Source organism: Sparus aurata, chromosome 9 (genome assembly GCF_900880675.1).
Source record: "Sparus aurata chromosome 9, fSpaAur1.1, whole genome shotgun sequence".
Lineage (NCBI taxonomy): Eukaryota > Metazoa > Chordata > Actinopteri > Spariformes > Sparidae > Sparus > Sparus aurata.
The window spans coordinates 20,029,693-20,057,255 of NC_044195.1; the positions used below are offsets into that span (position 1 = coordinate 20,029,693).

General features: G+C 41.4%; 1 protein-coding gene and 2 long non-coding RNA genes across 6 annotated transcripts in view; 2 read left to right on the forward strand and 1 right to left on the reverse strand.

The window, feature by feature from the left end:
- Window positions 1-1,060: 1,060 nt before the first annotated feature.
- LOC115588402 (uncharacterized) lies at window positions 1,061-12,402 on the reverse strand. Its single transcript, XR_003985333.1, has 3 exons — window positions 12,270-12,402; window positions 4,066-4,231; window positions 1,061-3,959 (listed from the first exon to the last, which is right to left on the reverse strand). It is a non-coding gene; the product is annotated as an uncharacterized LOC115588402 (long non-coding RNA).
- LOC115588400 (uncharacterized) lies at window positions 4,199-10,224 on the forward strand. Of its 2 annotated transcripts, none has more exons than XR_003985330.1 (3): window positions 4,199-8,343; window positions 9,301-9,908; window positions 10,026-10,224. It is a non-coding gene; the product is annotated as an uncharacterized LOC115588400 (long non-coding RNA). The 2 variants fall into 2 exon arrangements; XR_003985331.1 differs by having other exon boundaries at window positions 4,199-5,666; window positions 7,020-8,343; window positions 9,301-10,224.
- The window catches only part of kcnh7 (potassium voltage-gated channel subfamily H member 7), a 47,684-nt gene continuing 31,636 nt past the window's right edge, over window positions 11,516-27,563 (forward strand). For 2 of the 3 annotated variants that reach the window (XM_030429013.1, XM_030429014.1), the window contains exons 1-3: window positions 11,516-12,790; window positions 13,277-13,507; window positions 23,758-23,913. In XM_030429013.1, coding sequence (XP_030284873.1) covers window positions 12,715-12,790; window positions 13,277-13,507; window positions 23,758-23,913 — 463 coding nt within the window. In that variant the 5' untranslated portion in view covers window positions 11,516-12,714. The remainder of the gene's footprint in view (window positions 12,791-13,276; window positions 13,508-23,757; window positions 23,914-27,563) is intronic. The other variant, XM_030429012.1, reaches the window with a different exon arrangement.

A 27,563-nucleotide genomic window follows, 5' to 3' on the forward strand; every position in this document is an offset into this window, starting at 1 on the left:
ACTGACTGAAATAACTGACCTTAAATACATGGTTTGACAGTGGAGGAAACGGAGCATCTGGAGGAAACCACAAGCATGGACATGCAAACTCCACACAGAAAGGCTCCGCTGGGCATCATACACAGGATTTGCTGTGAGGCAGCAGTGCTGACCTCTGTGCCACTGTGCTGCACAAGACTGGAGCCTGACTGTGAGTATAATGGATACAAATGGATACTTTTTTTTACATAATGCAATCCAGTGCTGCTCCAGCTTAGCGCCACTGTTTGAGATGTATCAAGGCTCAGCGTTTCCTTATGTCACTGTTTACCATAGCATGGTGTTTACTATACAGATGATATGTAGTCATCCAGCTTTTGCATGGATCACATGCTTGTGTCATGTGTTGTGGGGGTTTCAGACCACGCAAGGATAAAGATAAGAGACGTCACATCTAAAAGCCCATATGTAACTTCTGATTGCAACCACATGATGTCAGCACACACCCATTTATTACTGCTGTGTTTGCAGGAATGCACATTATAGTACAGTGTAACTCCTGCCAACTCCACATTCAGTTTAATGGTATTTTCATTAGTGATGTTTCTGTCACCACCACAAGGTATTAGAGATTCACTCTAGCACCTGGATCACTTTAAAGTTTTGTTTCACGCTTCAGTGAAATGTGGCTGGCACAACAAAATAGTATATTTATCACAATATATCTGTCAGATTTGAAATAAATTGTCTTGTATTTGAGTTAACCCAAAGAAATGTACAGCTGCAGCAAAACTATTTGTGTAGCTGTTTGCTGCAGGTATTTCCCATGCCCCCAAATGAAAATGGTACAGAAATAACCTGGACCCAGTAAGGATATCTGCAGATATAGACGCTTGTAAGGCCAAATATTTCATTTCATTTCTGCCACTGAGATGCTACTGTTCACATCTTGAGACACAATTTCTTGCAATACAGAGTGGACACGAAAATGGAATGCCATGTATTACAATTCACAAGCAGTGATTTCTAACTCTGTGAAGCTTATAATGTTTAGTCAATCCATCCTTCCATCAATCAATCAATCAATCAAATAAACTTTATTATATTTATTATGCATAGCACTTTTCCGACAGCAAAGAAACACAAAATGCTTCACACAATGAGAACAATAAAAACAATACCTCCCATCACATCTCCTCTCCCCCTACACACATACATACACAGCAAGTAATGACAAGAACTTGGAAACTGTGGGAGATGAATCCTTTTGTAAAATACATAAGTAAAACATAATCATTGATAAAATACAGGGAGAAATCAGTCATTAATGAAGTACTTTACATACTACTGATCATCTTGTTACAATACAATGTTCTGTTGGGAAACACTGGGTTCTGGCATTCATGCGAATCCCCCTTTGATACACACAACCTACCGAAAACACAATTGCAAACCAACTATACCCCCTCATAGCCACGGCACTGCCTGATGGCATCCACAAAAGCCCCATGGGGGTTCTGACTTGGCTGTAGCCTGTGGTGACATGGACAGAGGACCTCTGGGGTGTCTTGTGGTGTCTGGCACCAGGGCATTGATGGTGAATCCTTTGAATCCTGTATTTGGCAAGAAGGGGCATCTATGGATAGGACTTGTTCTGATAGGTCCCACATATGCTTGATTGGATTTGGATCTGGGGAATTCGGAGGCCAGGTCGAGGGGTTAAGCTCACATCCCTCTGGCATTCCTGAGTAGTTACTGGGAGAGGCTATTGGGGAGTGCTGTTGCTTTTAGGGGGTGTACTTGGTGATATGGGTGGCTGCCGAATTTCGAAGTAGCATCCACATTCATAACGTACAATTTATGCATTAGAAATAGTGAAGGCTGGGAGTGACATGGCCCTTTCTTGACTTTAATACTGAGATACACCCCTCAGTGCTTCCTCATATTTCCCTGAACATCAAAATGTACTGATAATTGCACATAATTGTTAATTCCACATCACAGATAACACAGTGGATGACTGTGAAGATCAGAGGGAAGTACAGTTTAGCACAAGGGAATATTTATTAAAAAATGCTTAGACAGGCTATATTGCTATATTTCTCCTTTGAGGAAAAATCTAATAAGCAAGACTCAAAGGCTTGTGACCCCTTTTCAGTCTTTCTTCCAGTGATTCATGACAGTTGCATGAAAAACAAACATTTGCTTGTGTGGTGGCTGCACATGAGGAAATGCAGATATAGCTGTCTGTCCTCATGAATTTTATGAACTATGGACCTCAACTTTATAAATAAAATTATTATATTCATTTTTGTTAGCACTTCTGGCTTAAACATGACAAGAAAATCTCACGATGGTTGAGGCAAGGCGTGTAGGCTGTCTATGAGATGCATGACGACATCTGCGTTGGTTAATTTGGATGTGGAGAAGGCCTTTTTTTTATTGGCTGGCCTCCAGAGAGAACAGAGCTGTGGTGTCAGACTACTCATATTGAGAGTCCCTAATGTGCTCTTTGCCAAGAGCAGGAAGCAATGAGGCTGTTCTCTGCCTACAGTCTAAACATTATACATACCCTCAAACCACTGTCATCAAGTACACAGTGACATGAAGGGTGACATTTTGATAAACTGAACGGATTTAAAGCTCTGTCAATCATGTTTATAGGATTTTTGGGTGAGCCAGCTCAACCTGTTGCATGTAAGTCAAAGCCTAGTGTATTTTATATTATACAGTTCTCTTAATTCACACGCAGGGTTTAGTTATGATGAAAACATTCATTAGAACTATACAACTGTAAAACCATTGTATGACAAGTAGACTACATTGCCAGGGGGAGAAGGGCAGTGGCACATCTACTGGGGCACACCAGTTTCCATGGTAACCTTTGATCACAGAGGGGATAACTGAAATGAGGTAATCATTCCATTGAGCCCCGCCAGCACTTTGATAACAGTGGTAATGAACAGCTCCTTCTCAAACTTGCCAAGAGGACATAAATAGCTGTAGATTTTCCACATCTTGATGACATTTGTTTTTGGAGGATGGCCTCGACCCATGGGGCTTTACTAGGCACAGCCCAAAAATACTACATGAAGTTGCCCCTGTGGGTCCACCACCTGCAGGGACAGGCATTGGGTTCAAATTCATTTCAAGTCGGGTGGAAGGTTAAGGTTGGGACATAAGTGTGCTGACCCCTGGCTTCGTGGACTGGTTCTAGGGACATGGAATGTCACCTGTCTGGTAGGGAAGAAACCATATCTGGTGTGGAAGGTGGCGCAGTATCAAACACATGTAGTTGGGCTCACCTTGAGTTCTGGGTTTGGAACCACACGGGATGGGTCTGAGGATGTTCACAATAACCTGGCTCAGTCCTACTGTATTGAAGTTTTCCCAAAGGAAATTATAAAGTCACCTCAGTGCGAGTGCAAGTTGCTGAGAGTAAGACTCTGACTATATGTGTTTTTTGTTTATGCACTAAATAGTAGTACAGTGGTGCCCTGGACCGAATACTGCCAAGACACTGGGGAGTGACTGCAAGGGAGTGATTGTTGTATATTTGTGTCACAGTCATTGAATGAGTATGACAAACACCATGTTCAACGTCTAAATGAGTTTTATGGACTCTGAAAAGGCTTACGGCTGTGCAGGAGTATGGTGTACCAGGGTTATTGCTATGAGCCATTCTGGTCCATCTATAAAGTATGAGGTGTGTCCATATTCTTGTACTCTTCATGGAAAGGATCTCAAGGGACATCTTGGGGAGAGAAGGGTATCTGGTTTTGGGACCTCAGAATGGTTTTGCTGGATTCGTCGGACTGTGACCACGAGTGAACACAGGAAGTGGTGAAGCGGTTGGGAAGAGAATCAGCACCTCCAAGTCTGAGGCTACGGCTCTCCGCTGGAAAACAGTGGATTGTTTCCTCTCGGTTGAGAGTAAGAATTCAAGTATCTTGGGGTCTTGTTCACAAGTGAGGGAAAAACTGGATCAACGGGAGGATTGGTGCAGCATCAGCAATAATGCAGGTGGTGTACCAGATAGTTGAGCTGAAGAGAGTATTGAGCTGGAAGACAAAACTTTTGACTTACCCTTAGAGATCAGGAAAGGGGCTCAGACATCTAGAGGGAGCTCAGAGTAGAGCCACTGCACCTTCATGTTGTAAACGAGCCAATTAAGGTGGTTTGGGCATCTGGCAGGATTCCTCCTGGGCACCTCTCTTGGATGTTTCCCAGGGACATCCAACTGGTAGAAGACCTGGGGTCAGATGCAGTGGATGGATTATACAGTATAATATATTTGGCCTGGAAACACCTCAGGGCCTCCAGAGAGAGCTGGAAAATGTTAAAGGAGAGTGGGACGACCAGACTACATTGCTTTGCCTGTTGCCATCGTGACCCAGATAAGTGGAAGATAAAATGGATGAATGGATGGACGGGGGAGGGTGTCACTGTGTCCATTAAGGGTATGCTATTAATGATGATCTGAAGTTGTGAGACATGTAATTTTTCTGACCACAGTCTCATTTTTCCGTCCACATTTAATCTACACATGGCACAAAAAATCCTGAGTAGTAGAGACATCTACATGCTCTTTATACTTACCATCAGCAGACAATTGCTGTCAACACAAAAACTATTACTATGTATTAATGCAGCTAATGAGTTGGCTTTTCTGAAATATTAATGGCTTTAGACTCTTCAAGTTTCACTGTTGCAGATTTGTTTCTGTTTCTCGTAGCACCAGTAGCTGGAAGACATAAAACAGTTGCTGTTTATTTCCTCTTAAATGTTTAATCTGCAGTTGGATCAGAGGGTAATCAAACTCTTTTGTAATGACGTTCTTTTAGCTAGCGCCAGATTTTAATTGCCGACATTTAATTATCCATAAAGGTAAACTATTACTGTGAAAAGGTCCAGTGGTGGTGTCCTTTGCATGTCATCTAGCATTACAACGCTGCTGAATAAATGATAAATGATGATGTTAAGCTGTAGCCTTGTGGAGCCATTTCTAATGGAGAAAAAAGGGATGCAGCTTTTGACCCTAGTGGGAAACTCCTATGCCATTAGGAGGAAGGCTTTAATGTTGCTTCAAGTTGTTTTACAAGCACTGTCAATTATTTCAAAGTGTCAGTGGTGAATTAAGATGATTGATGGTTATGACTTTTCCGATCCCAATTATCTTTTGTTCAAGTAATCTGCAAGAAATTATCCTGAACTGGAATTCGTATTTCCTATATCCTTATCCCCTAGATGATTCAACCCTTAGTATATGTAATCTGTAAATACAATTTTCTTTCCTGCAGGATTTATGTAGGCTTTATGTATCAGGACTAATTCTCCTTCCATTGCCAGTCTGATAAACAACAATGATGGCTGACCTACAGAAGATGCCTGGCTTTGTGATGAATCAGCAGTCACAGCCTGGACAAAAGGCAAATGGCAAAGTTACTCAGACACGCGGCGCTTCACTGTCAGATGACTTTGTAGCATATTTGTGGGTGGCAACATATGGTGCATGTGCCCAGAGACTGCAGCTGCACTGACATGGCACAGAGCACTAGTTTCCTCATGGTGGTGACACAGGGGACGGATGCTGCAGTATTTCTGACCCTGCGAATCGATGTGAACATCCGGGATATAAGGTGGTTTCAACAATTTTTGTGCCCCAGTGAACTGGGAGAAAATAGCAGGTGATGCCTTAATTTAACCTTTTATATGTTTGCATGTAATTTGTTGTAACCTATTCTCAAAGCACATTTTTTCATCCTGTGTCTTTGGGAAAAAAAATGACCTCTGAATGAAATACTGAATGAAATAATGAAGTCCCATACTAAGCCAAAAGTGCAGGGGTGGCCCTTTTATCTATATATCTATGTTTTCCCATTGATGGCAGATGGTGGACAATGTGTGCAGTGGCATATGGGGTAGGGCACAGCATCAAAGCAGCAATAGCACTCTAGTGTTTTGTACTAGTGGATTATTCTCTGAGACAGGGCCGTAATGGTTTATATGGACAATGAGTAAGCCCTGCGACTATGCTCCATGGGTGTATGTGCATGGGCCACAGTAGAAGGGAGAGTAGAAGGGCTGAGGGAGAGGAAAAAAAAGAGAGAGATGGAGAGAGCGCTATACTGCCGTGAGACCTGGATTATGTGCTGGACAGTGGATGCTGCCGTGGCTGCAGCTGTTTTTCAAATTGCTCTAAATTCTCAGAGATTATGTAGAATGAATGAATGAATGAATGACCAAATGAATGAATGGTGGCGTGATCTTTGAAACAGCAATACAGTATCCAGAGAGCCGAAGCAATCCTTTGAAGCTGTACATTTAAGGATAAAAAAAAAAAAAAAGATATCCTGCGATTTATATTCAAACATGGCTTATTTCTCAATACTGTTATGTAATGTAAATGTAATATGACACAATGTTGATGCATAAATAATGTTTCCTACATAGTCGAGGTCAGCTGTGATACAATCTACTGTAGCAGGCTCACCTTTTTCTGAATAGATAGATGTTTTCTTGCATTAAGTTTTGTATCTGGGTGCTCCTTCTTCACTTAAGAATCATCCTCACTTTAGGAATATCTCAAAGATCAAACTAATATAACTGTCATCATCTTCCACTACCTGTAACTGATGGGAGATTTAATGCATTTTTGTGCAACTTGTTAGATTTTAAGATAAAAGATCAGCGACCGTGCCATCAAAGTAAATGCTCTCTTAACATCAGCATAACAAGACTGGCGTGGGACGCCTTTGAGGTTACACTCACTTAATTTCAATCCACATAGTTGAGTGGAGTGCTGTCCGTTCATTGCTGATCCCAACTTCTATCCGCTTTTCTGTGAATTGGATTGTCCTATACAGTTCAGATATAGTGTATTTAAAATCTTACCATACAGTATTTAGTACTTCTAACACTCACAAACCACTTGAAATTCAGCATATATAGTACATTCTTTAAAAGCTCACTTAAGCTGTATATTCATAGATTAAATGTTCTCTCTGAGTAAACCATTGCTGTTTTTTTCTCCACTACAGAAGCTACCAAAGATGGGAAAAACAGGGTAGGAAGAGCAAAATATTTTCATTTCAAGTGTAATTCACGTGTGCGGTGCAGATGCATTGTGAGATGAAAGAGCACTACAGTATGTCTTCACCCAAGGGCACACAGCCCTCCATTGGATATTGCCTGCCATGTGTGCGGCCCTTGTTAAGTGTATCACCCCTCACCCACCCATTGCTACCCTTTGCTTTTACCAGTCAGCATATCTGCCAGTATTAATCACGTATACTTCTAGAAGTGAGGTGCATTCAACAATGATATTTCTCACACTGGTCATTATAGCTCAAGTAATTGGTCTTACTCTGAGTCCTAATACAGAGAATCAATCAGCTGGTTGTCCTTAAATGCTAAGCTAAACAAACAGAAAGAACACAAGTCATGACTTTCTAACTTAATTGTTTTTGAGTAATGTCCGACCTCTGAAAGGTTCGACTGTAGCCGCGTTGTGAGTAATGCACAGGAGCTGCAGATCGGCTTAATGCAACACTGATTTAATAAAATACAGCCAACCAAGCACTGTGGCCTGGGGAGCTCCATGTTCACGGGTACAGGAGGATAACACGGAAAGATGATTTCCTATGGTTCTTGCTACCCAAGCTTACTTTTAAAGTTAACTTTTTTCCAAGAGCCGTGCAAAACAGGAGAACAGAGACTGACAAACGTGCTTGCCAAATCTTTCTAAATGTAAGCCAAAAAAATTGAAGAAAATGTATAAAACAACAAAGTAATCACAGCACCCAAGGTACAAGAACAATGGCGCCTTTTTCATAATATTTGATTATATGGTCTGCCAGTTAGATTAAAATTAAATAGACTGGATGTGATCACATTTGTATTTGTGCATTAATTCAATGTGTTCTTTCAGTCTCAATTGGCCAGATGGACGATGAGCTCAAGCTGAAATACTGGGACAGATGTTTGAAGACTGTGAGTGTGTTTTTGCGTTACGCGTACATTTCTATTTTTTAACCACCTGGCTGTTTGCCATAGTCTTCACAGATTAGCTGACCTGTAATGTACATGTACCCATTCATGAAAATCCATTGAATAACAGAGAAATTACTCATTTCGAGAGAAAGTTTGCGTGGCTGCAAGCTGGCTACTGCACGTCAGTGAAAAATATGCCCACTTTTTCACCGGCTCCCAGAGGATGGGGAAGAGGAGAGTGGCGCTGGAACTGCAGGACCATGGACAGCGCCTCAGTCAAACTGTCCACGTGCTGACTTTTCTTGAAAGTAGTGTGGAAACGTGCAGCAACTTGTGGGATCCCCAAAAAGATGGAAAGCTTCCCAACATACAGTAGGCAGCTCATTTCCCAAATAAATGTGCCAAAGTGAGAAAGAAATGTACTCAAGAAGCAAAACTAGTACAGCTAGTATACTAAAGGTGATGAAACCACTTAAGGTGGAATGTTGTCAAAGCTGTTCTCAGGAAATGCTTAAATATGTTAAATATTATCTTTCATTTATTTTGGGTTAGCATAAATATGTGTTATTTTGCAAGGGTCAATTGGAATATAGTCTGGAACATATACCGTACATATTGTAAAGCTAATATTTGTGATTTGTGATATTGGACAATTGGCTAGGACAGAATTTATATCAGTCTGTATATAGGACGAGTCTAGAAATAACAGCCGCAAATTGGCTACACTGTGTCTTGTGCTGCTGAACAACTGTTTATTGATATCTCTAGTACTGAATCAAAATGATTGCATGTCACTTTAAAGTGTTGCTAGTTATGCTTTCAATATGTCGTCAAGAATAAACAGCCTAGTCGGCGTCTTTCAAAAGCTATTGGATGATTGTTGATCACCAGACCTTAATGGTTCAAGTCCCTACAACTCTCATCAATCCCCCATATAAACGGAAGGCAGTTGATTTCTGCACACAAGCTTAGCAAACTGAATCGATGTTCCCATTTAGCACTACAACTGGAGACTGACATAAACAAGCGCTTACTCTGGGCAAACAAGCCAAGCCAATAAAAGATGCTGTTTATCTATTTATCTAATGAGTTGGTTGACCAATCCAGTACAAAAAAAGGACAGTGAATTCTAACACTGGTGAGTATTGGATTTCATATTCATATCCTTTACAGGGATTGCACAGCTACATTGACAACAAGCCAGCGCCCTCCCCACTGACATGTAGTGTCAGTGAGCACATCAAACACACACAGTGGAATAAATGCAAAATGAACTGAACACAAATGAGTTTCATCTGATTGTCAACACCTGTTTTCATCTCTACGCAGATCTAGAGAAAGAGGATTTGCTCTGAAAGATTACAGCCCACGTGTGCCAAATACAAATCTAATCACGACTTTAATCATCACCTGAATCCATCATCCTCTCCAGCACCACGGACAGCAACCTTAAGGAGCTCCTGGCAGTCACTGCCTGAGCTGGCTCTTAGAGGCCCGGCACACCTAAACAAGCGTTTTCATTTATTGTGGCTGCATGGAGCTTGCCTTGCGAGGCAGCTAGATCTTGCCAAGCTTCAAAGTATACTCTTACGGTGGCTAGAGACGGCAGCTACGGGCATTAGAGGTTAGCATAGCTGCTAAAGCATCGGGTATTTCAGGAGTGGAGAGTTTATTTCTTTGAAAGATCAGCAAAGAATGTCGCTGTAGGCTTTTCTCAATGGAAAAGATGTTTTTTTTGTTCTCCTCTTGATTGATTTTGGCACCACCTGGCTCACCTGGTGGTAGCACTCTCCCGATGTTAGTCAGCCCGTGATAGACAAATGGTTCTACCAGTCAACTGCCAAGTGAGTTCTGAAAGTGCCAGCTTTCTAGCGGCTTCCTTCCAGATGGTTTTGTGTGACAAACCATTATGTGGAACAACCCATCTGGTGCATCAGGTGAGAACAGACTGATGCTTGGGTTAAAGCTGGGTCATCAACAATATGAGGTCATCAACGTACATGTATTAAGAATCGCTAAGGTGAGATTTTATAATTTGTGCGCCGCCCTGACAGGTGTAACAAAACTAACAGGAGAGTATGGCAGATGTCAATCAAGTGCAGTCTGTGAACGCCCACACTGTCCTGAGAAAATAACTGTTTTTGGTGAAGTAAGTAGAAAAAGTGTTTTCTAGTGTTTTCTTCTGAATCTGTGTAGAACTGGTGTAGCTTCCTCTCAGAAATGCTTTTCATAAAAACTCAGAAATGAGCCCAAAGCCACCACTGGAATCAAATTGCTGCTTTTGGTAACAGATATTTTTTACACAAGTAAATGTTAAATTCATAGGTTTACGGTTTGTTGATGGACGTTTGTCTTTAGAAACTGGGTGTAATATTATACAACTTATGTATGAACTGCTAAATCTTTTCTTCAGTATCAAAATAAAGTATGGCCATTGCTGGTAATGCCTTTACAAAAGATGTATTCATATATTAATATGTATTGTATTCATATATTTTGGTAAAAATGATTTTTTTCAAGGACTTGAAACCAAGAAAGTAAAATTAAAATCAAGATACCTGATAACTTGAATAGAGGGATGTAGTCTGTGGTCATAAAACCCAGAAATCAGTTAGCATTTTTGTACATCCTTTTCCCTCTTCTCAAAGTTTTTTGGACGGGTTTTTGATCATATTCCAGAAATAAGGCCTGTGGTTACCACCGACTAAAGATATTTACACATTTTGCTCAACAACATAAAATACATCATTAAATTTCCTAGAATTTAATTATAAAGCGCTTACGTGTCTTAAAAACGGTGGTTGCTAACAAACGGCTACGAGACTACAGAAGTTGTCACAGACACTAAACATCAACACACCAAACACATCTACTTTACAGGCCCGATTAAGTTACCAGCTATTCAATCTTTGACTTTACAACTTGGAGACTGATTAGTTTATAGAAAGAATGTGTAGTAATTGTGCAGTAAGACACTCAGTGGCGGTGACATTTATGCCATACAAGCCCAGTGTAGCCTGTTTATAGTCTTACATTAGCTTTCTACTTCTTGAGATTTGATTTACGCTTCAAAAATCACAAAAGTGGTGTTCATCTGTGGAGATGATCTTTTTTAAGAAAACTTGTAAGTGTCATAAACTTATTTTTGCCACAGTCGATATTCCAAAATCCAATTAAAACTACCCTAGACTTTTTGTCTCGGGAACCAGGGCGATGCTAACTTACGGGTTAGTATACAAAAATACGCCATCACTACACCACTCGATTGTCCAAATAGTAAAACTGTCCGTGTTTTATTTACCACTGTGTGATTTTGGTAATGAGACATACCAATTATGAGCAATTTTGTCACTCATTCACTCATAGTCGAGCTGACAGAGAGGCTGAAGAAATAATACATGTATTAGTGCACTTGACACAAACAGAGTGGCGTAGCGATGATTTACTCTTGTAGGCTAACCCGGATGTTAGCATTGCCCTGGTTCCCGAGACAAAATCACTATTGGATTTTTTAATCGGATTTTGGAATATTGCTGAAAGAAATCTGTTTCTTAAGACATATAAATGCTTCATAATTAAATCATGGCACATTCAAGGATGTGTAAATACAAGGAAATGTGTAAATTTCTTAAGCCTGCGGTAACCACAGACTTATTTCAGACATTTAACCTTAAACCCATTAAGAACTAACTGATCTCCAGGTTTAAGGACAACAACTCTATAGATCTCAAAGCAGTAATATGGAAAAGCGGAACTGAAATAAAAAATTACAGCATACTTTACAGTTAAATAGTATAGCAATCAACTATAAGTGACTGTATTTCATTTAGAACAAAATGTGAAATCATCTTTGGTAACCACAGACTTTATTTCAGGCATTTAACCGAAAACCGAACAAGATGTGCATAATTGCGAGCTGATTTCTGGGATTTGGGACCACAAACTACATCACTCTATCGATATCAAAGCAGTAATGTGGTGTACAATTAAAATGACAGCATACTTTTCCATGAAAACATGGAGTGGGATTACTGGTAGGCTGCTGGTACATCGCAGGTTATTAAAAACGCGCGTGGACGTGACATGGAGACAAGCAGCACTTTAATGTGTTGTAAATCGCTGTACTTTCTTATCACTCGTCAGTGGAAGTACAGGCGGCTGTGATGTGTGTTGGGGGGTTCGGTTTTGTTTTATTTCGCAGCATGTTGCAACCCCGGCGTGAAATTCCAAAACGAGCGCATGTATATCCACGATAATGCTCAGTGTCGGTGCACAATGCTGCGGGGACTTATCCTTACCCGAGGTGGAGGGAACTAAGCCCCCTGGGAGCAACGTCACTCCCTTTGGCACATCAACCACCGACCGTCCGCTTGCACGCGCCCCAAACGCAGCACCACGGAGGACGTCAGGATCGCACCCATCCCCTCGACGCGAAATGCTTTGCGAACTGCATGTAACTCCAGCGATCCTCCCCGATTCCGCGCGTTTCGGCGAGGAGGAGTTCACACGCTCGGGCACACAGACGGGCTAGAAAAGTGCTGCTTTTCGGTGCGAAGTGGGGAAGGTCATTTAAAGTGGGGGAAGAGAGAGGAGCGCTCGTCCGTGGCTATGGTCTGTGGCGGAGGAAGCAGCAGCAGCAGCAGCAGCACGTCGAGCCAACATCTGTAACTTCGGGATTTACTTGTAAAAGGCGCTTCCCGCTGAAGGGGGGGGGGATCGCGGGGATATTTTCTGCGTGTAAACATGCCTGTGCGAAGAGGTCACGTTGCGCCACAAAACACGTTCCTTGGATTGATTATTCGGAAATTCGAGGGTCAGAGTGAGTATCTTTTCTTTTATGTTGCTCGCAGAGAGGGAGATAGAGAGAGACAGAGAGAGAACACAATGTTTTTGGACAAATCCACATGAAGTGCTGTGATGAAGTGTTCGTTTTGATCTTGTAGGATGACTTTCTTTCGTAAGAAGGAGAGCAAAATACTTAATTCATTGAGTTAATTTGATTAATTGTTGAGTTTAAAAAAAATAATAAATATGAGGTTTTGTGAACAAAATAACCAGTAGTGCAGGAGCTGAATTCAATGTGCAGCCTATATCCTGTTATAGGCATTGATTCAATTATTCAATTCTCACCTGAGAACACTTAGAATCTACAAAATGAGGAGGCTGCTTGTGTGTCTGTGCTGAACTTGATCACTGATTGTTTTTTATTCGTGAGCTGACCCCATGAGGTCCCACATCATACATACATACATACAAACATACATACATACATACACAAAATGTATGCTTTTCTCTTTTCACACAGACCGTAAATTTGTGATAGCCAATGCCAGGGTGGAGAACTGTGCCATCATCTACTGCAACGACGGCTTCTGCGAGATGACTGGCTTCTCCAGACCGGACATCATGCAGAAGCCGTGCACCTGCGACTTCCTCCACGGTGACCTCACAGACAAGGAGGCCATCAGCCAGGTGTCCCAGGCGGTGCTTGGGTCAGAGGAGCGCAAGGTGGAGATCACCTACTACCGGAAGGATGGTGAGTGGGTGTCTTGGCACAAAAGTGTGGCTGTCACAGCGTGCCCGTATGCCCAGAGGGTTTTTCTTTTGAATTTTTTTAGGTGCACCTTGAGGAAAGCACCTACTGCAGCTGCTCACTATCTCCTCATACTTAACCAGCAAGAGTGAGGTGCAAAATGTGCGTCAGATTTACCCTCTGATTGAGGAAAACAGTCAGGCAGCTCTGAAATAACTCCTTTGTGCAAGTTTGTGCCAGAGGTATTCATGTACAGGTACAGATCATTTTGACTTCATTCTCCTTGTGCATCAGGAGGCTAGTTAGTATCATCCAAAACGCGAATATAATCTAATAAAACAAAACATGCTGCTTCATCGGCATTAGAAAATGGCATGCTGGGATGTGGTGTGAAAATGGTATGAAATTTGTGTTATTAATGTTTGGCTGTATGCATTACAGATGAGGTTTAAAGATGCAATATTAAACATATGATAATACATAATACTATTATATACATTAACCAAAATCATCAACAGAATATGAAATAACAGTTATGATAATATAATAACAAATAACAGTTTTGACATTACATCAGCAATGTTTATGTATTGTGTTGGACAGATATCTACAGATATTAGCATGCTAACCAGCTAGCCATGAGCCTGACAACCTCTTACTCCTACCGGCCCATAGCTCCTGTGCAGGCAAGCAGTGCAAACCCAAACATGAGGAGATTACAGTTAGCAGCAGTTAGCAGCTACTCCTGTGATATACTGCACCTGTTTTAGTGAGGTGCGAAATTCAACGTAGCCAATCCTTACATACTGCTCCTTTAATAGGCAGCGCCGCAGACCTAACAGTCAAAAGCCCAGTGTGACAAGGTACTGGGACACAGCAGCAGAATCCTTTTGGCACCTGCCTTGATTCATAGCATCATGTGCCTGGGTGACATTCAACAAAAGGTCTGGTGTGCACCTCTCGGTTTTGGATTAAGCACAGAAATAGAAAAGTGTGAACTGTGGCTGTAGCTGATATGTCAAAATATGACAGGATATAGTTGTATCTGTTGTCTTGTTAAGTTTAGTATGTTTCTGACTCTCGCTGTACACTTTTCAAATAAAATACACTCACTGTGTATTTAAAGAAACATGATATATAAAGTCATGTTTGCAGCAAAGGTGTACGGCCGCTTTAGTAGGTGGCGGATCAATCTGCTAATCTGTACAGTTGCTGTGCATGTGATAGGCTCAAGCTTTGCCAGCTTTGCATAAAAACGCTCCCCTTTTTTTAATGCTAGACTGGTGTTTGTCATTCATTTTTAGCCAATCCTAGTTCTGGTATGAATAGTGCACTGCAGAGACAGCAATCCAGAGTCAGAGAGAATTAATACGATGTTACCGCTCAGTGGCATAAATCCCCGGACTGACCACCTCCTGCCATGCTCATATATGAGCTTTTCATGGTCAGCATGACATAGCTGCACAGAGTCAATCCATAAGTGCTCCTCTCAAAGAGCCGCGCAACAAGAACAGGAATTTGATTTTAATTTATGCACAAGTGGCGGAAACTGTTGCGTGTGATATCGTTGCTGCTCCAAGTCTTTACTCAAAGACTACAAACAGCAGCATATGAGGAGGCTGAGCTTGAAAAAAGAGACATGATGTTTTATTTAATCATAAGGAGCCAGGGCTTTAATTTTTAATTGTGAGTTTGATTAGTTTCTAGGCCATGGATACATGTTTAATCTACCATCAGCAGCCGTCAGCCGAGACTTTTTTTATTTTTTTCGGTTTTGTTTATTTGCTAATCAAGAGAAGCCAAGAGCCAGCTGCTGCACTTTTAAAATAGATCGTTACAGAAACCTGCAAGACAATTACACAAAACACTCCAGGGCCTGTTTGTGAGAGCACGAACAGCTTGCCTTTTGACAAGCGGGATCTTAACTTCATTTGGTTTTTCCAATCCTTTCCCCCCGTCTTGACACGCATGTGCTGCGTTCCGTCGAAACGTCATGTGCCCGTGTAATGTCTAAAGCGCGGTGGATGAGAGCCGCTGAAAAAAAAAAAAAAAACCTTCCAACATAATCGTCGCTCTCTGTCTCTTCACAATCCTCCCCGGTGTGCATCGCGGCTCCGAGACACAACTCTTAATACTCCTCGGAGGAATTTACAGTGAGCATGTGTGCTCATGAATAAAGATGTCAGGGGCTGACAGTGCAGTGACTGGGAATGAGCAGCTTACAGAGCAAATGCATTAAACTGGTATGGAGGACACAATCCACACGCTCCCACCGCTATAGGGGAATGAAAGATTCATGGCATCCTTGGGAGCGATGGCCTTATTGATTCAAGCCGCTCCTCAAATTGAAGCTGATGGGCGGAAAGAGGATGCGTTTTGACGTCTCCCTTCCTAACTGTGTTTCAAGTTATCAGTCCTCATGCGAATCAGTTAATCCGCTGTATTAAAACTGCTCGATTTTCTACGCACCTGCCGTATTTTGCGTAGCACACGGCATGTTTAAAAAGAACATAGAATAAACTAGCATCGGATCAGATATGTTACCAGGCGACGCTATTTTTCTGTGTCTCCCCTGATGTGAACTCGTCGGATGAGGATCTGCGGAACATACCTTAAATGCCATTGTTTAGAGGGATTGCAACGTGACATAGAGTAATTTGTTTTTCCCCTCCCGTCAATAACTGCAGTGGGAAACTCTTTAAAAAGTAAGGTCAGGATTTGAGGAAGGAAGCCATGTGACATCAGGAGCAACAAAGCTTTTTGCTCTTTTCGCTAAAAAAAGGCAAAAAAAAAAGAAGTTAAGCAGCTTACGCGTATGCTTCGAAATTAAAAGTAGTGGAACAAAAGGGGGCCGTGAGAGCACAGCAAAGGCCTTCAGCACAAGGGCCCTTTTTTTCGTTTTCATTTTCCTCCATGTGAGCAACCAAAACGGGTTTTGAGAGGAGATACCACACGTGTGCCCTCCCTCCGACGATGATACATAATCAATGAGCTAAATGCTTTCCCTTGATGGCTTTGTAAAGCTATCCTATTCCACGGGGTGTAATAATACTTTGTACCTGAATGAGCGTTAACAAAAGGAAGCCGACACCGTGCAGGGAGAAGTTAAATGGATAATGGCTACATAACAGCGGCAGCTTAGCTAACCGTGCTGAATGATCTGGGACATGTGGTATGCGTGGGTGCAGGGTTTCATAGGTGACTCCCTGCCGAGGGGACTGAGGGGCCGCGTTCCCCCTGCTGAGGGGTTTTAGTGGCGGGGGAGCGAGAGACCGGGGGGAACGCGGAGTGTCTACAGTGCACAAGGTGTGCTGCAGGACACTTAGATGAATACCCTCCAATACAATACATCAATTTTTCAGCGCGCTCAGCCCCTCTTTGGTATCTCGCAGTATGAGGTGAAACACATACAGCGCTTTCCTCATCAGGTTTCATCCGTTAGAGTAAAGTCAGCTTGTCCAAGTAGACGTAACAAATTAAAAAGCACATGGGGGGACGTTCCATCTCAAAGAGGAGACATTAATACGGGCTCCACTGCAGGGACATTTGCATTTTTATTAGATAATTGATGCTTTCCTACCAATTACAATGCAAAACAAGTTTATTTGGTAGGGAGAAGGAGCAGATGGAGCACAATAACAGCACAGGTCTTATTTTTTGCAGAGGATAGAAATGTTCATTCGGGGGCTATTTTTATCTCATAGGATTCTTGTACTGGAGGTGGTAATCTAATATTCCTCTCCATACCATCTGTGTTTTTCTCTTAATCAGTTACAGTATGCCAACTTCCAAGTTTCACCCATTGCATTCAAATGCGCCGACATCTGTACGTAAATAAAAGATCACGGAGCAAAATATCATGAATTGATAAATACAAATGAAGGCTAGCTTGAGCCCGAGCTGCTAGTTATCCCTGATGACTCGGGAGACACTGATTGAAGATGAAATTAGGCCAGGCTGTGTAGCTCACAGCGGTCCCACTGAGGCGAGATATTGCCACAAGGCTAAGCGACTCCAAACAAAGGGTTAGCTCGCATGGCCTCTGCCTACATGCCCCAGTCCCGATTGGCTATGCCCCAGTAACGTTGCGTATTGGCTTAAGCAGAATAGCCCTAAACGAGAAACATGTCAGATTTCATTAAACAAGATTGGCTACCAGGCAGGAGTCTGCGGCTGTGCTGTTTAAAAGGCGGCAGTTGTGGTGAGTACACTGGTGGAAAGGGTACTAAAACAAAAAATCATCACGTTTCCCGCTAAAGAAGATCAGCTTATGCAGATTAAGATGAAGCCTGGATACATCTGAACAGAACGGGTTCAAAACAAGGAGTAGGTTCTCTTTTTGGAACACGATTTCAGAAAAAGTACAGCGGCACTCTCGCTAAGACATGAATAAAAAAAAAACCCTACTGCTGTGTATATTGATCTCTTTCTTATCTCTTGATTTTGGGCACGACATCTTCGAGTTTCGCCGACACTCCGTTTGACCTGTGAGTCGTCATTGTAAGAGTGTCCAAAGGGATCACTTGATTAAGCAGCAATGTTTTAATAATTGATGATGGAAATAGTATCAACAGTAATGAAATTTCCATCATGAAAAGGGGAGCGAGTCTTAATACACTGTCCATTCATTCAAGCAGGTGTAAATAACATTTCTTGGCCAGCGGGGGGAAACACTCCGTATAAAGGTCAGGGAATTAATGGATGCTCGCTGGTACAAACTGCATACGCTGTCAATGACGCTAACCATGTCCAGCAGCTATAGCCGTGTTTGGATGGCATAATGTTGTGCTGGGTTGAATGTTGCGTGAGGATAGCAAAAGTTCAATAGCCTAAAACACAACATGTATTATTCGCATTCATTAATACGAGGGTCGGAAGAGCTAATCATGTCGACTGTCACGATAGTTCAGAGGAAGGCACCGCGAGAGCAAATGGAGGAGACACAAGAAAATGAATAATATATCTTCAACAATTAGACACAGCGCACGTAGCATTTAGGAAAATAAAGTGCTGCGCATGAGCCAATTAAAAGACGCATTCACCGATTTGAAACCATCATAATGCAGAGTGAAGAAAATACACAGAAAATACTGCGAGACAAACAGAGAGGTTCCCACAGACATTGCAGACAGACGGACACGCCAGGTACACGATCAGATGTTGGATAGTGAAGTGACAAACCTGTATATTTTAGTTTCAACGTAACATTGTTCTTACATGATTCTGATTGTACCGCCACAGCCTTGATAATGTGTAAGCTTTAATATAACTTCAACAGAATTTAGAATAAAAATTCAACCCCTGGCAGAAACCGTTGAACACGTTTATTTCAGCTTGAAAGTTTGTAATTTTCAGCATGCTTTTGGAGCCTGCTTCATGAGGCCGCTCAAGGAACTGAAGTTTTCGGTACTTCCAAGTTCGTTTCATTTTTACATCTTCATCAGTTGCCCCTTGAACCTCTTTCTGTGTTTGACTTCAGTTCTGTTTTGTTCTACACGATTTACCGCATTTCTGTGTTTCCCTGTGTTTTCTGCATTTGCTGTCTGTTGCTCTGTGCTGCGTGTCATTTGTCAAACTGGTGAATGTGTTCCCTAATTTCCCAGAGGAGTCCACATTTGTCACAGTCTGAGAGCTGGGGCTTTTACAACGTCTGACTCAATCGCTGCGTTTTCTCAAAGTACTGTATGCATTGTCAGGTCTTCATTCCCATTTGTTGCTTTTTGTTTTTTTTGCTACATTGCAGTGCACTTCCCTCTTTCAGCCATTATGGAAGCCGGTTATGCTTGTTACAATCTAGTTTTGTACGAAAGTGATGTCTGGCCACATCTGAAGCTACGCTCACTCAAAAGCCTGCCACCACAGCGAGGGGGCAAGACAAATGAATCACACAGACGAGATAGCACACAGTTTTTGACAGTCTTCTTGCAGGCCTTGAGATAGTTGTTTCAGATGCCGTTTGACATTTTGACAGGTGCGTGGCTCGAAGTCTTCTGACGCCTTTAGATGGGGTAGAGGTCATGCAGCTGGACCGTATCACTCAAGCTACCACACTGAATGGTTGAGGAAGGCTAATGATTACCATGAGACCAAGTAAAAACACGGGACGCATGAACGCAAAACACTCATTTCATAAATTGTGAGAATGCTAAAATGAAATGAGTTTAAAACACGCCGCCATAAAACATTTAATAACAATGAGACAGTTACTCGATTCCCTGTTACACCTTGTTGAGATCGACATTTCACATTATTGTTTATTGTATTTTTGAAGGAAAAATTTATTTTACAGAGCCTTTTCCCCATTTTCTATGTACACCATGCGTAGTGAACAGTAGCGTCACAACGACGAGTGAATAGGTCAAATTAGAAATCCGGCATTATTTCTCCAAGAATCTGGAAGAGAACGTAGCTTCTCACAGAACTGTCTGACAGTTTGTCTGTGACACTTCAGCTGAGAAGTCATGTCTGCCAAGACAATTTGTCAGTCGACGGGGGGCAGCGTCACAGATCTAGAAAGTGGGATCTTTCTATCTGAGCTCAGTTTGTCTTCACATTGAACTCTGCGGCTCGATTTGGAATTGAAATGAAAAGTTCGCCTTAAATTGAATTATTATTCAGTGTTAGGTAATGAGATCTGGTTAAGGCTCTCATTATGAGGCTTGACATGCCAATAACACTCTCTTGAAAATGCACAAAACTCACCATGGCTTCTACATTACCTAAATCAGTTTACATGATTAAAATATTCTTACATAATCAACAATTTGTTCATTCATGAAGTATCATGGGATGCTGTGAATCTTAATTAGTATTGCCACTGAATTAGGTTTAATTGAATAAGTGGAATTAAGACTAAGAAAAAAAATAAGATCGAAGCTTTGGGTTCGCTTTATTTTTCCCACCATAACCTCACTGGGCTTTTGACCTTTGTTGGAAGTCATTTCTCGAAGATGAATGACGCGGTTGTTCCCGATCAATGACGGAGGCCGTCTTTCTTCAGGGCACGAGTAGCTCCGCTGATCACATGGCTTGCTGCCACTGATTCTGGATGGTGGAAAGAAAGGCTCTCCCTGTTTTATTTGCACACATTCCCCCTCGCTCACTGAGGTAAAGGCACTGTGGGCGAAAACGTGAGTTATTTTAAAAACAATTATATAACAAAGTTATTATTACAAAATTAGCACGGCACCGTCTCTGCTGATTTAGCATAGCAGAGGATAGAGAAGCTTTCCCTTTTGATCCATTTTGGTAGAGGTGACATTCAGCAGGAGGCCAGATGAGAAGAGACCCCCACGGTTTAGCCTTTAAGCATGACCATTGTTTCCCCATCTGGTGAGGTAAACTCAAGCCCAGAAAGATTCCTGCTACATTCGCCATCCTGGCCGTACATAAAGTATAGTTGGATTTAATGGACAATTACATTCTGCTCGTATTAACTAGTATTAATATTCAATGTATTACTCCTGGTTGTAATTTTTCAGATGTTATGATATCTGAGCTTATAACTCAGAATGTCACCTTGCATTTCTTTGGAAATTAACCGTTCCTTATTGGCCGCTCACAATGCTGTTACACACGAAACAGTGTGTGAAATATTCATATTCATATTCATATTCATATATATATGCAACCATGTAGCGGGGAACCCCCTAACCTCTATATTTTAATGCTGAATACTGTGAAAACGTGCCTGAACAATGGAGATCTGCATCGCGAGGGGTAAAAAATGTTGAGATCTCATGTTCTCATTTCGTTTCCATGTGTTAAAGAAATCACCTCTGCACTTCACTGGTGCTAATATAATACAGGATATCTCACACAGTGACGCGACATCTCTTGTTGTTACATCTAGAACAAACAAGGCGAAACATAACAATAATTTCCAATAATGTGACAATGTAGGAGCTAAAAAGAAATATGGTATAACATATAGAATATATAATCTGCTTATCTTAGCTTGAAGGGTTCAGTGAAAAGATGGAGGTTTGTCTCGGTGTACCTGGAAATACCTCTCTCAGTATGTACTCTCACAATAATAAAAGGGTTTGTTAGAAATCATTTGCATATTTGAGTTGAAAAACAACAAAGGAAATGTGGTTGGAAATCTGGCATTAGAAATAATGGTAATAATAATCTCCCCCCTCATTTCCTGTCACCACTCCAGTTGTCTACTTCTGAATAAAGGGAAAACGTCCCATAAATAACATCAGTAAGTGCAGATTTCTTTTTTATTTTTGGAGAGGATTCTTTTTTTTTTTTTCACGGATTTATCACTAACAAGTTTAATTCCCGCAGGATTTATCAGATAATTAAAAGTCGATATGGAACAACCCTCTCGCTCAATTAGTTTCTCCTCCGCTTGGAAAAAAGAGCGAGAAACACTTTGAAATCAAACGCATCAAAGTCAAAACCGAATAATGTTCCCTTTTATAGACGGGACAATGCAGAATTAAGTGACGGCTTTCTGGGAAATGCAGGAAAGTGCTTTTTATGAAAAAGGGATTTTCTGGGGAAGGACTCGCAGTTCTCCGGCACTCTAAGCACCACTTCTACTTTACATCATAACATCGGCCGACACCCATGACACCGGACATGATGGGTGTGGAGGGCCTTCTTATCTGAATACAGCGAGCATATGTGCGACCTATTCCCATCGATTCAAATGAAAAAGCTAAAAATTTTTAATTCTACCCAGTTCTACCCTTATTTATTTATTTATCTTTACGTTTTCCACCATATTAAAATCACATTATCATATCGTCAGTGGTGACAGCGTTACTTCTGGGAGTTTTGATGCAGAAATCCTTCCAACAGAACTCTGGCATGTTGAGGCAGACCAAGCTTGTTATATTTAGTCAGACAGCGAGTCTACTGCTAATGAATGCTGCTGGCAGGGTGTCTGTGAGCCCTGCGGAGATTACACTGAACACGGGTAATATGTGTCCTCTGTGAGTAGGAGAACACAACAAGCCAGACAGACAGACCTACATAGGGAGACAAAGGGGAAAGTTAGCATCAGTAATTTGGATTTTTAGAGGCCAGATGTTAAACACTACTACTGGTGAATTTGAAATTGAACTTTTTTTTAAATACGTTCATTATGTGCTGAAAATTAGAGTCACGGTAAAAAAAAAAAAAATGCTGCCATGGCAGCTTTTCTCCTGTTCCAGAGATGGTCACTGAGATATTGTATGTCACTCGAGCCGGGTTGTAGCAATCGTGTTATTGTCGTTTAAGGTCCAGTGAGTATAAAGTTTCATTGGTGGGCAATTGTGCCTGCAGGCATCAACACAGCTCTAACCACTGCAGTTGAGAAATTGGGATATTCTGGGCCCAACACTAAGTTTAGATCATGGATTGTTTTCTGCTCCGGTGCTTCACGCGATCCTCTCCTCCAGTCATTACTCCTATGAGCACATTGCAATCCTCCAAATTGGCTGTAATCTGTCCTGCCTGTTTGATCTATTCTGCTAAACTCTGTCTGCGTCCGCACTGCATCGCATTTGTCCCAACTTCTGCAAAGCCCGCATTGTATCGCTCATTGAAATACATGTGGCGCGTCTATATGGGCTCAGATAGGCGTGCAAATCACATGAACGCACACACACGTATGCTTTGTTTAACCCCTGGGCTTTACTTATTTTATCTCGACAATTTCATTTGCTCTGACATGCAGGCATTGACCTTTAAATCGGATCAACTTTTCCTCGGCTTTCCCAACGTTCATGTGGAACCAGAGGGAGGTGTTTGTCATTTTTACATTTCTGTTTATTAACAATCTTTATAAAGGTCTCTACACCATCTTTTCCCATCGTGATAGCACTTATTGATACATTTCCCCTGAGCCTAATGGAGCTGCAAAGGTTAGTCTGTTAAATTAATTGGCGGCTATTTTGAAAATCGAACAAATGCTTTGAGTCCATTTTTGTGAAAAAAATGTCCAAATTCTCTGAGTTTTGCTTCTCAAATATGAATCTTTTCCTGTTTATTTACTCCTCTATAACAGCCAAAATTGCCGTGGACAAAACAGGACATATGAGGACGTCTCCATGGGCTTTCGAAACCACTGATCATGATTTATTACCATTGCCTTGTGTTTTAAGGCCCAAACAACTCATCAATCAATAATGAAAATAAATGTTTTTCTATACATTTAGGTCCAGTGAAGACATCTTGAGACACACTGATCCCAGGCCGAGAGATAATGTATGATTCATTCTCTTTTTGGTGTTGAACCTTTGTCTCTGTTTCAGGGTCTGACTTTCAGTGCAACACTCACATAATCCCGGTGAAAAACGAGGAGGGCGTGGTGATGATGTTCATCTTAAATTTTGATTACGTCGTGGACGAGGAGAGTGACAACTCCACCGAGAAGATAAGCCCAACGTCCCCTACGAAGTCGGATCAAAGTGAGTATTTGATATACTATTCTGACCTAAAGAGCGCTGCAGAAATGAGAAATGAGTGAGCATTTTCTCTTTTCCGGTTCAGACATAATATCAGTAGATACCCCACTAGTAGATTTTGAAGCTTTTATTGACAAGTGGCAAAGTGAGACTACAGAAGCTGTCTGGGACATTAACCCACTAGCAAAACCACTTCATGCAGCAAAAACTACAGGTTTGATTGAACCCTAAGCCTCAACCTCAATAGATTGCATGAGGCAAGAAGTTCTTCCGACAGCTGCAACTGAAGTTGAAAAAGACTTCCAAAATGACTTGGCTAATTTTGATCTCTGTAAGGATGTCACATGGACATCACTCGTGAACATTGAAAAGACATCAAAAAACCTTTAATTCTGGCTCTCCAGTGGAAGCCTTTCCAACGTCGTCAAACACACTGAATTGACTTCTTTTGGATATTTCATTGCTTGGTGGGAAATGTCATCACACCAAACAGAGAAACTCATGTACTCATCTCCTTTACAGGCTTTAGTTTCAAATTATTCTAACTCAAACTTTCCAATTAAGTGGATAATTTTTTAGTAAAGTGTATGAAATATAGTTCAAATAGTTAATCGACTGTAGACTACTCGATAAAGTGCCTCTCCAGTCTTTTCAACCGCTCACTCAGCAACAGCAATGACCATTCATACGCACTCTCATGGCAATGAAAGAGCCACCAGGAGCAAATTGGGAATCAGTGTCTTGCTTAAGGATACTTCCACACAGAATGCAGGGGCCAGGAATCAAACCACCCTCCCTGTGATTGAAGCTTAATGGTGGTGGAGATGGAGTCTACAAACATGGTGAAGTTTGTGTACAGCCTAAAATTGATTTTTAGTCCTGGCGACTGCATCTATGCTATAAAAATTTGCTTTCATGGTCAATCTGTGAAGATCATCATCATAAACGTTTGTTTGCCACGGAGATTATTCCCTGCAATAATCTGAGCATGATGCTAACTTCCTGGTTTGGCCACAAAAAACACAGAAAGGTCACACATTAAAAAAAAGAGCCAACATTAAGTGTCTCAGTAAAGTTTTGGGGCCACAGTGTGCAGCCAGAACAGCTTCAATGCACTTTGGCATTGATTTTTTCAGGTCTCAGCAACTCCACAGGATGAATGGAACATTATCCCTCCAAAAGATAGTCCAAAGTCTCCCACAGGAGATCAATTGGGTTGAGATCTATTGACTGTGCAGGCCAGATTATTTAATTCACATCATTTTATGCCCATCAAAGCATTCAGGGAGTCCTCATGCTCCCTCAGAGTGAGACCAGTCCCATCAGGATAGAAATGATTTGTCATCAGTAAGAAATTCAACTTTGTATTGATTTGCATTGACCCTCCCGCCCGAGGGGACAAATGGACCTAAATCATGCCAATAAAATGCTTCTCACCTTGATGAAGTATTTGTTTACTTTCTTTAGTCTGACTGTGAATCATCCCTGCAGAAGGTTATCATATGAAATGACCAAACAATAAAAATGGGACTTTATTTATTTAATTGTGATCAACTTTTTATTTAACTTTTTGTCACCTGATGTACAGTTACGTAATACCATAGATCGGGTACCAAGATTCATATGTGTACAACTATTACTACTACCACTACAATTAACATGATTTATACGTCTTTTTTTTTTTGTTAACTTTTCCTTAATTTTTTTTCTGGTAATTTACCCCACACCAGTTTTCTTTCCATAAAATAACTAATTTACAAAGCTTCAAAACTATGATATGATGCTGTACCAAAAGAAAAAATATTAAATATTAAACATATTAAACCCTTTTGTGTGATGGCAGCATTCATGAATTTCTATTTCTTTTTACATAACCATTTTCTTCTGTTAGAAATTAAATGAACAGTGGAGATATGGATTCCTTGACATCCTCAGTGTATCCTCCAATCATCCTGCCAGCTTCTATTATTCCCAGAAAGTGTGCATTATTTAGTTATCCGGTATAGTAAAGTTTTAGTGGTCTGCTTAAATAACCTCTTGTTGGATATTTAATGTAGTTATATTCTTAATCGTTCTGCCTGTTCCATGTCGTTTTGGAGAGCGGGCATAAACGGACATGCATGTACCGCGTCCTTATTTCTTATTTTTTTTTTTTTTTTATTTATTTTATTTTCTTTATTGTGTCAGCGGGTGTAAATGTCATTGAGACATTCCAGCACCTCCCTGATTGGAGGCACTCAGCATCTCTTCTCTGACCAGAGCTCAGCGATCCACTTTGCTCAGCATGAATTCCTCCAAGGTTGGGCTTTTGCTTTTACTCCGCGTGTATGTGTGTATTTCAGCGTGCGCACACATGCATATGTGTGTGTGGGCGCCTGTGTCCGTCGCTAGCGATGCTAATCAGAGCTGATCACTGGTGACAGTTCTTCAGCAGGGGGATCTACGGTTCGATGGAGCAGATAAACATATGATGTGACTTTACATTAGCAAGGTCTCGACTACATGCACACATCATGCTAAAAGTATGTCACTGTTGTCGTTGGCTTTGAGCAGCTCCGAGAAAATAACTGTAGTCTTAAGCTGTACCTGCTTTGACATAAACAGAGTCATAAAAACTGATGCTAATAGTTTTGTCGTTCAGCTGCTTAGTGCGAGGCTGTATTATTGCAGTCAGGAACGAATAAGTATTTTTATTGCCATATTGAGTATTAGCTAGGTTATACAGGAAATCCCCCTATGGAGCCATGATACTGGGGGTGGGGGGAAGACTATGGCAGAAGGTGGATGTGATGTGGAGTGGACTGATGAACACAACCTGGCACCTAGGGTCAGGCTGGTGGAGGATGAAAACCATGTATGATTGAGGGTAGAAGGGAGGGAAAGTGCGATGGGCAGATTGTCCACTAGAATTAAAGTAAAAAATGCTAAAATTGATATATATTTATATATCTGGAAGACCCGTCTAAGTAAAGTCTATGTGTGGGAAACACTGGGTTCCCTATGTTGAGGTAAGGCAGGAGTTGTTGGTGTTAGTGACATGTGAGAAAATGAAAACAACTTTATTGGCGCCTGGTGCAGTAATGTTGAATACAGCTAAGTTACGGACACGTGGTGCAGAGATGAAGACCCTTTTGAACCCATTTAAGGGATATATGTCGGACACTTGCCAGGCAGGGCTGTTAGAGTTGATCTGACTCCCCTCACTGGTGATTGGAGACAGGTGGAGGTTGCTGCCACAGCGACAGTAGGAAACAGCAATGACTACAGTTGAGTGGAGCACACTAACTCAAATTCAGACACACATAGCACCCCACCCTCCTTTCCAAATAACAATGTCATTGTCCATCAGGGGGACATCGTGATATGCCAGCTCTGTAGGCATCGTCCAAGCCTTGTGGGCACTAGATATGATAAACCGGAGGTGAATGGTTTGGAGAAGGGTCTCCATGATTACACACTGAAATGACAGCTGACAACAGCAGAGATGAGAACAGATTTGATATATATAAGTGCAAGTCCATTTACTGTTCAGACTACGTCAGCTTGATGGCTCACATGGACTGAAAAGAATGACATGATTGGCTGATCCAAATTGTGGTAAAATCTGAGAGAGGAAGAGAGAGTGAAATGAAAATGAAGGAGCATAAAGAAAG